Source organism: Saccopteryx bilineata, chromosome 2 (genome assembly GCF_036850765.1).
Source record: "Saccopteryx bilineata isolate mSacBil1 chromosome 2, mSacBil1_pri_phased_curated, whole genome shotgun sequence".
In the NCBI taxonomy this organism is placed as follows: Eukaryota; Metazoa; Chordata; class Mammalia; order Chiroptera; family Emballonuridae; genus Saccopteryx; species Saccopteryx bilineata.
Genome location: NC_089491.1, coordinates 250278381 through 250294658, shown reverse-complemented (window position 1 = coordinate 250294658; position 16278 = coordinate 250278381). Strand labels below are relative to the sequence as shown.

At 48.2% G+C, this 16278-nt stretch overlaps 1 protein-coding gene across 2 annotated transcripts in view; it reads left to right on the top strand.

The window, feature by feature from the left end:
• The first annotated feature begins 2691 nt into the window (after positions 1-2691).
• The window catches only part of UPB1 (beta-ureidopropionase 1), a 37769-nt gene continuing 24182 nt past the window's right edge, over positions 2692-16278 (top strand). For both annotated transcript variants that reach the window (XM_066260023.1, XM_066260022.1), the window contains exons 1-3: positions 2692-2891; positions 10338-10509; positions 12276-12363. In XM_066260023.1, coding sequence (XP_066116120.1) covers positions 2788-2891; positions 10338-10509; positions 12276-12363 — 364 coding nt within the window. In that variant the 5' untranslated portion in view covers positions 2692-2787. The remainder of the gene's footprint in view (positions 2892-10337; positions 10510-12275; positions 12364-16278) is intronic.

The window sequence follows — 16278 nt, the reverse complement described above, 5'->3', positions numbered from 1 at the left end:
AAAAAAAAAAAAGTCGATATCGTATGCTTAGACTCTTTTTTTAAAAAGAAAACATTATATATCAGCACATGATTCCTATTCCTCTGTCCCATTTCCCTACCACCTTCTACAACCACCATATTGAAGTTGTGGTGTATCCCATCCTTCCTGTTCATGTTTATATACACTTACCAAGTGATTAGATACCCATAAACCACGCTATGTTGCCACAGAAAGGGAGAGTCCCCCACCCTAGTATGTCTACATGCATTTAAAACCTTTGAGGTTTGGCTGGATATTTCAAAAAGAAACTAGGGCAAAGCTTAAAGTCTTTTTTAAATGATTGCCACAGAAGAATCTAGCGAAGTGTCTTATTATTTAAAAGTGAAAAATAAATTGGGAAAATATAACAATTTTAATACAAAGTTTTAAATCCTTCTCAAGTTAGAGTTTCATACTTGTGAAACCCTGCTTTATAATGGCCTAATATAAATGACCTGTCACCTAACAATAGGGAAGGATGAATTAAGCAATTTAACTAATAATGATAGTTTCTACTTCTGCTTCAAGGTCCAGCACAAATGTCACCACCTTAATGAATCTATCCTTGATCCCATCAGAATTAATTCCTTCAACAATCATTTACTGAGTGCCAGAGCCCTATATAAATATAAAAGCAGATCGACCCAGTTCCTGTGCAGAGCTCAGAAATAATTACACAATAGAGTTTGATAAATGCTCTAATAGAAGTATTCATAAAGGGTTAGTGGAGTCCAACTTTTCCTGAAGCAATTGGAGAAGACTTTCCAAAGGGAGTGATATTTGAACTGCATCTTAAGGATGAGCAGGAGTTCACAAAACAGAAGACAGAGGTCATTCCAGGTAGGGAGACATTGAATGAGAGGGTATAAAGGATGGTAAGATATTAACTTTAGAAAGACAACTAAGGATAGACATCAGAGGTGACTTAGAAGATTGGTAACATTCAAGCAAAAGATGACATGATTGCAAGCATGAAGTGGGAGGGGGAAGGATTTTAACAAAATTCAGGAGATAAATTTAGCAGAACTTGATGCTCAACCATATGAAGGAAAGAAAAAATGTGAAAGGAGTTGGGGATGACTTCTCAAGTCTTGGCAAATGGGTGGGCAGTGAGGCCCTTAACTAAACTAGGAAATACCATACAGAAGATAAAAGCAGTTGAAGTATTTTGAGTCAACAATGATGCCTTTTCACTAGGTCTTAAATGGTTTCTTTTTCTAAGCCAGAAATCACCCCTTCCTCAACTCCATAGCATACTGCATATCTTTTTCATATCAAATTATTTGAATCTGCTGTATTGTCCCTACCTTAAATCATGGAGAAAAGAAGCTAGGTGTTGATAATCTGTGTACTGCCCTTATTTCAGAGCCTTGTATACAAAAGCCTTCAGTCCAAGTTTGCATTCTTGAAAAGGCAGTTACTGGAAACAATCAGTTAACATTTAGCAAAAACAATGACCGAAAGCTGAGTTAGTGGCCTATATAAAATATCTAAAATATTTGGCCCTACAACACCTTTGTGCTTATCTTGCTTTTAAACAACCCTGCAAAACAGTCGTATTCCTGTTTCACAGATAAAGCAACAGAAGCCCAGAGTGTCCGAATAACTTTCCTGGAGTCACAAGGTGTACAAATGGCTAAACTAGGATTTGGGCCGACTTGTTCTTTCACCACCTGCCTTCCCAGTGAGGCTGGCCTTCTTGTTCCGATTCTCAGCTGGGCTGAAAACAGGGCTTTCCTTGACTCCTGGGGGGTAGCATCCTCTGGATCGGAGGGACCTGCACGAGGGTCCTCACACCCATCACATCAGCGACAGTCTCCAGCGCCGCCCTTTCAGGAAAGTGCCCACGTAGGCACACTCACCGCGGACGGCAGAACTGAAGGAGCCCAAGGGTGCAGAGGGTGAGCCGCTGCGCGGGGACCCAGCATTTTGCAGTATTACCGTAACTTCACGAAAGCTATGGGATAACGAACTTTCACTCAAGCGCTGTAGGCACGGCCCGGGTTCGAATTCCGAAGCTCGGGGAAGGGGTGCGCGGCCGGGCACCGGCCAGCACTCCGAGCGTGGCCCCTCAGGTTTGTAAACTCTCAGAAATAAAGGGCACTGGAAGACCGAGGGGCAGCCTCCTGCCCTTGAGACACTGACATGCGTCCCGCACTGTCCTCCGCAGTCCCGTGCAGTGGGGCCAACCGGCTTGCTGCCCCCGTTCTGCGGGCCGGAGACTTAGGTGGCGGTGAGGGAGGCCCTGCCCACGGGCTGCGGCGGGAACCGGCCCCGCGGGGCCGCGGCGGGCTGTCCCTTTACCTCAGACCCGCGCCGTAGCCCCTCACTGCCTCTCCAGGTCTTCGGTCCCGCCCCGACACCTCGGGGCAAGTGAGAGGTGGCAGCTGAAGGCGAGCGAGAGCGAGAGGGTAAGAGAACGTCCCTGGAAACCCGCACGAGGGCCTCCAAAGGCGACGGGAAGGCGGCTGCCCAGGCGCGAGGGCACTGAACTGTCCCGCGGTGGAGGGGGCGTGTCCCGGCGCGTGCCGAAGGAGGTGCGAGGGGCAAGGGGCGGAGCCACTAGCGAAGTCCTGGAGCTCTGATTGGCTGCGTTCTGCGAAGGCGTGAGGAGGGGGCGTGCCCTCAATGAGCACTTCAAGGGCAGAAGGGTGGGAGCGTAGAGGGCAGGGTACGTCCGCGGGCTTGGCCATCCTCCTTCTCCTCCCCCTGAGGGCAAAGGGCAGGCCGTTGGGGCCTGGACTTCGGAGGTTGCGGTGTCCAGCCATGTCGGGACCTAAATGGGAGTCGCTGGAGCAGTGCTTGGAGAAGCACCTCCCCCCTGCAGAGTTGCGGGAGGTGAAACGCATTCTCTATGGAAAGGAGACCAGGTCTGTGGCCCAGAGGCTGGGAGGCAGCTCCTTTGGGGCTAGTGAGTGTGATTCCGGGGAACCAGGGAGAGTGCTTCAGATTCCGAAGGACTCTGAGAGGGTGAGCGGAGACCATAAGTGTAGATATGCCGGTTCTGGGGCGCTGAGGGGTTGCACAACGCTGGCCTGACCTTTACAAGCTAGTACTTCTCCCCTAACTGCCCAGAACCGGAAGGGCTCTTCATACCCCAAAAAGAATACCAGGAAGGGAAAGGACCGTTTTGTTTTTTTTTAACTCCTGAGGCTTTTTTTTTTTTTTAATTTTAATTTTTCTGAAGCTGGAAACGGGGAGAGACAGACAGACTCCCGCATGCGCCGACCGGGATCCACCCGGCACGCCCACCAGGGGGCGATGCTCTGCCCACCAGGGGGCGATGCTCTGCTCCTCCGGGGGGTCGCTCTGTTGCGACCAGAGCCACTCTAGCGCCTGGGGCAGAGGCCAAGGAGCCATCCCCAGCGCCCGGGCCATCTTTGCTCCAATGGAGCCTTGGCTGCAGGAGGGGAAGAGAGAGAGAGGAAGGAGAAGGGGAGGGGTGGAGAAGCAGATGGGCGCTTCTCCTGTGTGCCCTGGCCTGGAATCGAACCTGGGACTTCTGCACGCCAGGCCGATGCTCTACCACTGAGCCAACCGGCCAGGGCCACTCCTGAGGCTTTTTCTGTGGCCACTTAACTCTCCTCCACTTCCAGTGGTCAGAACTGTCCCCAATCCTGGTGTCTGTTTTGGTCATTGCCTCCAGCCAGAGCCACCAGCAAGTCAACTGATTGTCCAGCCCCTGCCCCTCCTTCTTGATGTGACCTGGCCTATGGTGGTCCATTGGAGGTAGAGGCCTGCTGAAACTGGTTGGTCAAGGAACCTTTCCCCGTTGGCAAGCTGTAGAAGTTCCTATACTCAGTGCAAATGCAGTGATGCTCTGCATCACTAGGCCTTCCTGAGGGCAGTGCCCTGCCGGACACAGGGGGATACAAAGCAGGAAGACACTTCCCCTTCCACTCTGGTTTCTCTTCAGTCCACTTTTCTCAAAGCAACCAGAAAATGTAAAGCAGATGCTGTTGCTCCTCTTAAAAATCTCTGACCTCAGCCCTGGCCGGTTGGCTCAGCGGTAGAGCGTCGGCCTAGCGTGCGGAGGACCCGGGTTCGATTCCCGGCCAGGGCACACAGGAGAAGCGCCCATTTGCTTCTCCACCCCTCCGCAGCGCTTTCCTCTCTGTCTCTCTCTTCCCCTCCCGCAGCCAAGGCTCCATTGGAGCAAAGATGCCCCGGGCGCTGGGGATGGCTCTGTGGCCTCTTCCTCAGGCGCTAGAGTGGCTCTGGTCACAACATGGCGACGCCCAGGATGGGCAGAGCATCGCCCCCTGGTGGGCAGAGCGTCGCCCCTGGTGGGCGTGCCGGGTGGATCCCGGTCGGGCGCATGCGGGAGTCTGTCTGACTGTCTCTCCCTGTTTCCAGCTTCAGAAAAGTCAAAAAAAAAAAAAAAAAAAAAAAAAAAAATCTCTGACCTCATGCAGCTTCTGACTAAATGTCCTTCGACTTCCTTGCCAATTGGTAGGCTCCCTGACCTTGGCAGTGACCTTAAGGCAGGAACCTGATCAACTTCCCAGAAACTTGAGGGTGTTGATTGGATCAGTGGTTCCTAGCTACCTGTGTTGTGGGGTTACTGCAGGGAGATCAGACATCAATTCCAAAGGTGTTTTCACAGCTAGTGGATGATAAAGGTAGAACAGTTGCCTTTGGGTGTGGGAGCAGTACAGAACTTTGTCAAAAAGGGCTCTTCATACCCAAAAAAGAGTACCAGGACTGGATGACCTTCAAGGCCCCTCCAGTGTGCTCAGGCCATAATATCACTTTTCACCAAACCTGTGAAGGCTCATCACAGGGGAGGCCTCTAGAGGTGAGGCTCCCAAAGGTGTCAAGGTGCCTTAAAGCAAGGGCTGTCTCAGGCTACTGTTCTAAGGGTGAGAATAGGTTTGATTTAAGGGTGAGGTGGGCATGTTCTCCTGGGAAGAAGACGGAGAGAACTTGTCAGGGAGAGGCAAAACACTGCTCTTAGGAAAAGAGGAGCCAAGTTTGCCACATACGTGATTTGCTGAGGCACATTCTAGAAATCAGGGTGAGGGCTCCCTTGTAAGAAGGACTTTACATGAGCCTTTGGGTTGCTCTAGATTAGGGAGGGATTGTAATGGCTGGTAAAGTGGGAGCCAACATTTATTGACCAATGACTGCCAGGACTCATCCTGGCACTTGGCTCACAAAAACTGAGTAAGTGGCCCCCCTTTTTTCTCTTTCCTATTCTCTTTTCTTGATCTGTTCCACTCAGCACTGAGCCCTTCCAGGCTTTACTTCCAGGGCATAAACGTTTATACTTGCTCAGTTCTTGTAATTGGGTGGGATTTGGCTATGAACTGGATTGTGAACTAAAGATAGAAATTAATCATTAAAAATGTTTCCTATTTAAACTCCTGTTGACTCCTTACAGCTTGATTCAGATATGGCCTTCTCTGTGAAGGTCTGATAGAGCCTGAGTCCTCAGCCCTTCCTTAAAACTCCCTCTGTGCTCCACAGACCACCTTCTCTTCTGATGACTTGCTGTGCCCTACAAAGATGATGCTTAGTAAATGTTTGCTAAGTAGATGAACTATATGGGCCTTTACCTGCGCTAGACATGAAATTCCCAAAGAACATGGACTCTCAGTTTTAAGACAGCCAGATCAAGAAGTATTTGTTCATTCAATAAATATTTATTGAGCATTTATTTTTGTTTTGGGCACTAGGGATACAAGAATGAGTAAGCCATGATTCCAGCCCTCAAGGGGATTTCTTCTAATGGTTGTCTTATGTTGCGAGAAAAGGTTGCAGGGAGAACTGAAGAGTCTACATGTACAGTGTTGGAGCAGTTCAGGAAGGCATCCCAGGGGTGCCATGCCTGAGCTGCATCCTAAAGGAGGTAGAGGAGTTGGTTTGGAGACAGGAAAGGCTCAGGTACTCTGGGCCAAGGCCCAGACCCAGAGGACATGTCCATTTGGGGACTGAGAGTGGAGAGTGCTGTGGGGATCGCTCAAGAGAGTGGGCAGGAGTAACCCTGGTGGGTCCTGGGGGTTCTATATGTCATGCTGAGGCAGCAGGACTTGTCCTGATAGGGGGAGCCTTCCAAGAGTTTGAAATGAGCAGGTGAAAGATGAGACATAAAACACAGAAAGCCAAGGGGTGAAGAGAAGGAAGGATTCGAGAAGTCTCAGGGCAGTTGACAGACAGTGTGGATAGCACCGACAGCAGGAGAGGCAAGGATCATTCAGGCTTCTGGCTTGGACCTGCAGGTGGTTGGTGGATTCTGATGGGGAGCAGCTTTGGGAAGAGCTGATCAATTGAATTGGGGATGCTATTTAGTTTCCTAGGGCTGCTGTAATAAATGATTGGGACCTGGTGGCTCAACCCAAAAAGACATTTGTTCTCACAGTTCTGAAAGTGAGAAGTGCAAAATCAAGATGTTGATAGGGCCACACTTCTCCAGAGGCACTGGGGAAGAATCCTTCCCAACCTTTTCTAGTTTCTGGAGGCTTCTGGCGTTCAATGGCTTGTGGCAGCATCACTCCAATCTCTGCCTCTTTCTTCACATGGCCTTCTCCTTATGTCTCTCCTGCAGGCATTCTTTTACAAACACTGGATTTAGGGCTTATCCAGATAATACAAGATAGTCTTATCCTGATATTCTTAATTACGTTGGCAAAGATCCTTTCTCCAAATAAGGTCCCAATCACAGGTTTTGGCTATTAGGACATGGACATACCCTTTTTGGGGACACAGTTCAATCAACTACAGGAACCATAAAGAAATAGGTGTCAGGGTAGACATGGCTTGGGGTTTTCCTAGAGATGGTGGTTCCAGGTGGAAGAGGAGGGAGTACAGAGTGGGATTCTGGATAACCCGATGTTAAAGGGGTTAGAGGGAGGGGAGACTTTGTGGGAGACTCTAGAGGTGAAGATGGGGGATCCCTAGGGCAGGTAGCAAGGATGCTGAGTGGGACAGGGACAGTGTCAGGTGGCATAAGGAGGTCTAGTAGGATGACAGCAGGGAGTATTCTGGCTTTAGTAACCAGAAGGCTGGTGACCCAACGTGAGGCCTGGGCATGCTGGGGAACAGGGACCTGAGGAAGTTGTGGCAGGTGAGGATTGTAGGGAAGCTTCCGGTGGAGGGGAGAGGAGAGAATAAGGTAACAAGGGGACCTGTGTAGAGCGTGCTCTCTCTCTCCTTTTTCATTTATTTCCTATTTTTTAATGAGAGAGACCCAGCCAGCTCAGTGATAGATATGGTAGGTTGGTAGGAGACAGGAAGAGATGTCAGGCCTTAAATGAAAAGGGCAAGTGGGCCTAACTTTGGTGGCGCAGTGGATAAAGCGTTGACCTGGAATGCTGAGGTTGCCAGTTCAAAACCCTGGGCTTGCCTGGTCAAGGCACATATGGGAGTTGAAGCTTCCTGCTCCTCCCCCTTCTCTCTCTCTATCTCTCTCTCTCCTCTCTAAAATGAATAAATAAAATCTTTAAAAAAACCCATTAGTAAAAAGAAAAGAAAAGGGCAAGTGGTAGAACAGAATATACAAACTGACATTGTTTAGAAAAATACTGGAGCCCTGGCTGGATAGCTCGGTTGGTAAGAGCACTGTCCAGAAGCACAGAGGTTCCCAGTTTGATCCCCGGTCAGAGCACTTACAGGAACAGATGTTCCTGTTTCTCCTGCTCTCTCCCTTCCTCTTTCTAAAAATCAATAAAATAAACATTATTGGAAGGTTACATAAAACGTTGTTAAGAGGGGTCATCTCTGAAGTTTAGGACTGGGGCTAAGGAGTAGGATGGAGAGGAGAACTCATTTTTCATCCGATACCCTTTATCACTGTTTGATTTCTTTCCCCCATGAACAGGTGTGTTTTTTGCAATAATGCTCTCATTTAATTATTTAAAACACCTGACCAGGCAGTGGCACAGTGGATAGAGCGTTGGACTGGGATGCAGAGGACCCAGATTTGAGACCCCGAGGTCACTAACTTGAGCGCAAGCTCATCTGGCTTGAGCAGAAAAAGAAAAAGCTCACCAGCTTGGACCCACGGTCGCTGGCTTGAGCAAGGGGTTACTCGGTCTGCTGAAGGCCTGCTGTCAAGGCACATATGAGAAAGCAATCAATGAACAATTAAGGTGTCGCAACAAAAAACTGATGATTGATGCTTCTCATCTCTCTCCGTTCCTGTCTGTCTGTCCCTCTCTCTGACTCTCTCTGTCCCTGTAAAAATATATATATATATTTAAAAGGAGGGGAAAGGTGAAGTTCTAGAAGTGAGAAATTGCAGAGGAGGCGGGAGCTGGGCTCCCCCAGGTGAGGTCCCCGTTGACCGTGGGTAGAGAGGTGGGGGCCTAGGAGAAGGGCGGGGGGGTGGGGTTGGGCCAGGACAGGAAGTGATACAGTTTCCTCCTTGAAGTTGGAGGTGAGTCCATGAGAGGTGATGGCCTTAGTAGTAACAGGATGAGGGGTGGAGGGACAGGTAGCCACCTACAGGGACCAAAGGAAGGTTGTGGGCAGCATGGATCCTCCACCCCTAGTGTGAAGTTGTGGCTCATTTGCTGGTCTCGGCCCTTCCTGGGTCTTGGCTGATCTGCGCCCTATCATATCCCAGAGCTAAACCTTTGGTGAGCACAGCTCATGTTTATGGAATGGGGTTCAGCTTTGACTGGGTTCTCCAAGGCTTGGCACTGGACCCCCTGGATAACACCAGGGAAGGGAAATCTTACTGTAGGGAGTATTGAGGAGAGGTAGAGTCCCAAAAGTGGAGGGGCTGGGCCTGCTAGGAGGGAGTGTCTGCAGGGAGCTGAGAGGTGGAGGGACGGAGGGATGGAGGCAGCATTCAGTATAGCTGGAGAGGAGGCAGGACGGCTGTAGTGGAGTAATGGAGCTGATGGTGGTGGAAAGGTGGGGAGAGCAGACAGCTGTGGGCAGTGAATGGGGAGAGATGGGGAGAGGCAGAGGGACATCACTCGGGTGATGGTTACAGCCAGGCTTACAAGCCTGAGACAAGACCTCATCCATCTTCTCTCTTCCTGGCATGAGACCTTAGGCTGAGGACCTCTCCCAAAGGGTGGTCTGGCTCCCTGGCTATGGGCCTTCCTCTCCTGTCCACTGCGGTGCTTACCCTGGGGCTGAGGACTGCCAGGATGGGAACCTCTTTTCTGGGGGCAGGAGGACTTGTCTCGGGGGCAATTACAGCAAAGGGAGGCGAGGTGTGGGCACTGCTGTTATTTCTAATGTGCTGAAGCTAATCGAGCCCTGACTACAGTTGAAAAGCAGGCTGATTGTCAGGGGCGGAACCCATCTCTGGAGCTGTCAAGCTGTCATATGGTACCTGCCTGGCAGGGGGCGGCGACAGGGGCTGGGGCTGACAGGGCTGTGATTTTGAAAGAAACATCTTTAAGAAAGTGACTTAAAGTAGGAGGGAAATATTATTATTAGATAATGATTGTCAGGTTATTTTTTGATGTATTCTCTGGGTATTTCATAACCATCTCATCCCTATATGGTAAGGCCTTCCCAGCTGGGGGCCAAACCTCATGTCCCTTTGGGTTTCACCTTAGCACCAAGCATGTAACAGGTATCAGGAGGTGTTTGCCATTTGGCCAATGGTCATTTCAGTGGGAGGCTTTATAAATAATCTACTTGCTTTTGTTAATAAACCACAAAGCAGGATGAGCACTTCGGCCTTTGGTCCGGACACTTGGGCCCTCGCCCAGCCCACCCAACGCTGCACATGGAACCATCTCCCCTCCCCTGGTGGGAGCAGAAGCAGAACAGAACAGTGGGGACCATCAGAGATTTGTAATCCTTGGTAGCCACAGGACCCTCTGTCATACTATTAGTCCTGGCCTCACTACCCAGCCATCCCCTGAGCCTGGTTTTCAACAGCCCCTCTGTCTTATCACACCTACCCCACCCCCTGGGCTCAGCCGAGCCCCCTGATTCAAGTCCACAGACATTTTGGGGAATCCATTCCCTTACTCTGTGCTGATTACTGAGACTTTAATCCCCACCCTGAGTTCAGCAACTCTACAGCATCAACTCTTGACTAGTCACTCTGCTGCCCCCATCTGCCACCTGCTGCCTGCCTTGGCTAGGCCTGACCACTGCCCCCTACCTGCCGAAATTTCCCCAGTGACACTCCAGTGTGGTGTCTGTTCCCAGCCACCCAAGCCCTCCCTCTCCTCCAGGCCAAACTCCAGTTCCCCCGTGTGTGCCCTGGCATTGGACCGCTCTGTCTGCCTTCTTGTAGGATGCTTGACCTCTTCTCTACCTGATGAATGACTATGGGGTTGGGGGGAGTTTAAATTCAGCACACCTCAGCAAATCATCTCTCTTCTTCTCTCCTGCCCATTTAGGAAGCTCGACCTGCCCAGCAGGGCTTTCGAATTCGCCTCAGAAGGGGACTTTGAGCTGCAGGGATACGCCTTTGAGGCAGCAGAAGAGCAGCTGAGGGGACCACGGACAGTGCGTGTGGGGCTTGTTCAGAACAGAATCCCCCTGCCCGCGGATGCTCCTGTGGCCAAACAGGTGCGGCTGCTTTTGTCCATAAATATATAAATGGACCATGGTCTGCTCTGTGTTTTGAACACATCTGCAGTCCCCTGCTGGCTGCTCACACTGTGTTGGCAGGTACATCTAGTGATCAGAGGGTCACCTTGACACTTCTGCCCTTCCTGCCCCGCTAACCTCCTGCCTGTGTCTCAGGATCTTCTTTTTCCTCTGGCCCCTACCCTTTCTCCGCCTTCCTCTCACTCCTCACTACCACCTACCCCTCTGCTTCTTCTTCTGCGATTGATCTGCTGTTCCATTTACCAATTGGGGTGGCGCCCTTTTGGCTGGCTCCCACTCTCTCCATGGAACTCTGCCTCTCCGTCTCCTGCCAGCACACACAATTTAGGACCTGTCCATTCACTCATGTGTCCCTCTGCCTTATTCCTAAGGGCGGGCTCATGAAACCCAGATGTCTATATGCTGATGGTGCCTGCAGGGTTGCAGGAATATGATAGACATTTGCTTATGACCTTACAATTAATATCAGTGGGTCAACATCCTGTCTTTCCGTAAAGAAACATGTCAACATGGACAGAGGAAGTTTGTTGTATACGCTTCACAGCTTTCCCCCAGCTGCTCAGACTCCCCAGACTTTCTCTGCAGAGGTGTCCTGCGGGTGCGGCATGCTTGGGAATTCTTAGGAATTCTTGAGAAACCTGAAGTCAATTGGATTCCAAGCCGGGTTCTGCATTGTCTTGCACATCAGTCCTCCCTCTGCTTTTGTTGGATGAAAAGATTTCTGTTTTTCAGATTAGCTGATTGTGAACACGTCTCCTTGACTGTCCCAGGTTCAGGTCATCGGGGCAGGAGTGCTTTCTCACTCCCATAGCATCTACAAGCATGCTTTGCACACTGTCAGCCCCCAGCAAACGCCCGTGGAGCCCTGGTGTGCCCAGTGGGAGAGGCAGTTTGTGTTCTCTGGGTTTTCAGCCTGCCTGGTTCCCCTGGTCTTTCTTTGAACAAACACTTCAGAATGTCTCCTGGGAGCCAGCCATGGTGCTGAGGACACTTTCACCTTGCCCCCACGGAGCTCGTGGGGTCATGGGAGTGACAGACAGTGGGGAAATGTGCCAGTACATGAGAACAGCACCACCGTAGGGGCGCACGTAGGCTCGGGAGTGCAGAGATACCTCAGTACACCTGGGAGAGTCTCCCGTCTGTGGGTGACACGTGACATGGATAACACATCCAGGGAGGGTTGGGTGGGGGAAGACAGTGTGATTATGGCCAGGGGCACAACTGAGAAAGGCAAGTCATCCAATGTTAACGTACACACAGGAATATAGAAGTGGCAGGACAGGCACCCCTGAAGCCTGGCATGCAGGACAGTAGGAAGTGGACAGTGTCCTGAGGCAAGGGAACAGTTGACCCAGGGGACAGTCCTGGTGTGCAGTAGGCCCACCGGGTGTGAGCCCCTCATACAGGAACCAGCATCCTCATAGTAATACATCCTCTTAGCAACCCCCCAAGGCAGGCAGTATTCTCCCCATTTCCCAGTCAAGGAACCCAAGGCTCAGAAGGCAGTACTGAGGGTGTATGGGACCCCAGGGCTTCTTCAGCTCCCCTTTTTCATGCACACTTAGACCTGAGGACAGTAGGCAAAATCAGAAGCTCCCACCTTGCTCATCCTCTAACAGCTGACTGTGTAGGGGGTTGGCTTTCCATGTGCATTGGTATGACTTCTAAAATGGTCTCAGCCAATAGAATTAATGGGTTCCAATCCTCCATGTTTAAATTGCCAGGTTTCTGCCCTTCACAGTCGCATAGAGACCATCACAGAGGTAGCTGCAATGTGTGGAGTCAATATCATCTGTTTCCAGGAAGCGTGGAGTAAGTCTCTCTTGGGGGTGCTTTCTCTGTGGCCCTCAAACAATACTACATTCTCTCCATGTTGATAAGTGTCTTCTACCCCGCCCTGGTCCAAGGCACCAAGAGCTCTCATAGTGACTTCTGTATCGCCTCCAGCTGGTCTCCTGGTGCCCTCCACTCTGGCCCCTTCTAATGGGCTCTGCACACCTTCTAGGAAAGATGTTTTCAAAATGCAACTCAGCACTGCATAGTCTGTTTCTTCCTCTACCTTGCAGCCTCCTCTCTACTGGATTCTGCCATGACCTTCCTCATCTTTCTCTCCCCTAAGTCACTCCCTCTCTCCTCCCAGACTAGTGCACCAGCTGTTCCCTCTCTTGCCTCATTAACCCTGCTCAATCTTCAGCTCTCAGCCCAGAGACCATCTCCCTATCTAAAGTTGTGCCCTATTATATACCCATGGTACCATGGGCCTTTTCTTTATTTCATTTTTATTTTTATCAAAGTCATATATGTTCATGGTTTAAAGTCAAAGGGGTCTACAAGGTTTGTTACCAAAGATTAGCTATTGCCTAACCTGTGGTGGCTCAGTTGATAGAGCATCAACCCGGAGCACTGAGCTCCCCAGTTGGAAACCCCGAGGTCACTGGCTTGAGCCCAAGGTCGCTGGCTTAAGCAATTGGTCTCAACTTGAGCCCCCTGGTCAAGACATGTATTAGAAGCAATCAGTGAAGCAACTACAAGTTGATGTTTTTCATCTCTCTCCTCAACCTCTCCCTTCCTGTCTCTCTGTCTCTTTTGATATCACAAATCAATAAAAAAAATTAGCTATCCTTTTCCTCAGAGGCATCTACTTTTACCTCTTAGCTGGTTCCTTGGGAATTTACCTTTGTCTTGCTGCTTCCAATTTTTCAGTTTTACATTACCTATTAATTTCCCACTGTGGAAAAAGGCATTATTAGTCTTTTTCCTTCTTCTGCCCCCTCAACACATATGGGCCCTTCCTAGTCTATCCCTCTTTCATTCTCTGCCAAGCCATTTTGTAAACCTTGAATTCTTTCCCTGAACAGCTGTTTTCCCTGGAATTTGCTTTGTTTTCTGTGTACTTACCACAAATTCCATCCCAACTTTCTGCCATTTTCCTAAATCCCCTTAAGAGGTTTAGACACATAACAAGACACAAAACAAGTCTGTTTTTTTCATCTCCTAGAAAGCATGTGTCCCACAGCCTTCTGACTGCTCTGGTCTAAACTGATTGTCCCCTCTGCTGGCAGCACAGCTGTCATCCTGGTATTTCCCTTCACCATCATCCTATGAAGTCCCTTTGCCTTGCTCTTATGTTCTCCCATCTCACATCTTCTTTCTTGGTTTACTACCTCATTTAGGTTGAGTACAGTTGCCCTTGAATAACATGGATTTGAACTGTGTGGGTTCAGTTATACATGGATTTTTTTAAAAATCTTGTAAACAGACAACCTAAATTTACAGTTATCAATAAATACAGTTCAGTACTATGAATTTATTTTTCTTCTCTTTTCATAATAACATTTTTCTCTAGCTTATCTTATTGTAAGAATATAGCATATAATACATGTAACTTACAAAGTATATGTTAATTGACTTTTTATGTTATCATTAAGGCTTCTGGTCAACAATAGGCTATTAGTAGTTAAGTTTGGGGGTAATCAAAAGTTGTATGCATATTTTCAACTACTTGAAGAGTTGGTGCCCCTAACCCATATGTTTTTTTTTTAAGATTATTTATTTATTTATGTATTTATTTTACAGAGAGAGAGTCAGTGAGAGGGATAGACAGGACAGACAGACAGGAACGGAGAGATGAGAAGCATCAATCATTAGTTTTTTGTTGCGCATTGAATGCTTTCTCATATGTGCCTTGACCGTGGGGCTACAGCAGACTGAGTAACCCCTTGCTCGAGCCAGCGACCTTGGGTCCAAGGTGGTGAGTTTTTGCTCTAACCAGATGAGCCTGCGCACAAGTTGGCAACCTCAGGTCTCGAACCCGGGTCCTCCACATCCCAGTTCGATGCTCTATCCACTGCGCCACCTCCTGGTCAGGCCCTAACCCATATGTTTTAAGGGTCAACTGTAGTTCTCTGAGAAAGAACACATAGGAAGTAACCTTTTGGAAACCTTGCATATCTGAAAATGCATTCCTTCTACAACTTAGTTGATAGTTTGGTTGTGTATAGAATTCTAGGTTAGAAGTTATTTTCCTTCAGAAGTTTAAACACCTTGCTCCATTGTCTTCTGGCTTAGAGTGTTTATCTCTGGAAGATTGTGGGAGCTTTTCTTTTTCTCTAATACTTAAAATTTTTTAATGATGTGCCATTGTATGTATCTATATTAATCCATTATTCTGAGAACTCCATGGGTTCTTTCAGTCTACAAATTTGGGCCCTTCAATTCTAGAAAATTTTCTTATATTATTTCATTAGTAATTTTCTTTTTTTTAAATTGTTTTAATTATTGATTTTATAGAGCAAGTGGAAGGAAAAGAGAGAGAGAGAGAGAAAAAAACATTGATTTGTGGTTCTACTTATTTATAATAGCATTCATTGGTTGATTCTTGTGTGTACCCTGACTGGGGACTGAATCCACAACCTTGGTGTGTTGGGACAATGCTCTGATCAACTGAGCTACCGGGTCAGGGCTCATTGTGATTTTCTCCCTTCTTTTTTTCTCTCCTTTCTTCCTGATATCCTATTAGTATATTGGAACCCTGGGCTAAATCCCTAATTTTTAAAATGTATTTTTTTCTATTTACATCTCTTTGTCTTTTAATCAATTTTCTGGTAGATTTTATCTAATTTGTCATTTAGCCTTATATTCAGTCTTTGGTTTCTGCTCTCATTTTTTGAATTTATTAAAGTTCTTTTGGTGTGAAAGTTCCTGTGTTATCACATCCTGTTTTTATTTTATAGTTGTAATATCTTCTCTTATCTCTGAAGATATGAAGTAGTATTTTTTTTCTCCCTGCATAGTCCCTACTTACTCCAATTGGTCTTTTTTCCCAATTGATTATATTTTAAGAATTGGGGGTTAAAAAGCTGATTGCAGTCTCTAAGTTTGTGGGAGGGCTTCCTCCACTGAGCTTCATGATAGGATAACCCAGTTTAGCTATTTGTTATGTAATCCCCCATGGTATCACCTTGGGTCATTCTTTCAGACTGGTCAGATTCTCTAGAGAAGATTTTTCTGATCTCCTGCCAAGAGAAAGAACAGGGATCCAGAATGCTGCTGTTTACTTAATTCCTCTGTTTTGGATACTACTTGCCTTTATCTGTCCTGGTTTACCCAAGGCCAGAAACCATCTGTTTAACTATCTCTGGAGAATGAGCCTGTATCCTTCCGCTGGGGTGGGAGGCCACATCCCAGCCTCTTACAGTAGAGGAGGGATCTGGGCTTCTTAAACAGACTTTCAGCCAATCCTTCTTATTTGTTACCCCTTCCTGCTTCTTACCTTCAGAGCTCACAGTGCCTTTGGCTCTTGAGCTTTCAAGGGGGGTGCTTCTAGGCCTCCTCCTCTGCTGGGGAGACTCAGTTTTTTCAGGTTTTTAAGATATCTACACACATCCCTTGGCTCTCCAGCATCTATGTGTTATTACTGTTGTCTCTCTCCCAGTGCCCCATCCTGGATGGTTTTTACCTTCACATAAAAATCCCTTAGTGACATGTTGGTGGGGTTTCCAGATAGAGCAAAGGTGTGACTCTAGTCTGCCATTTTCACCCAAAGTTTATCTCATTGTTTACATTTCTTGTTACACGTCGCTTTTGCTTTGTCTGCCTCTTCCATTAGACTGTAAGCTCCATGAAGCCAGCCTGGGTGGTGCTCATTTATTTTCCCCATCCTAATCCCCATCCCTATTTTTTAACATTAAAAAAATGTAACTGTGGCCTTGGCCGGTTGGCTCAGTG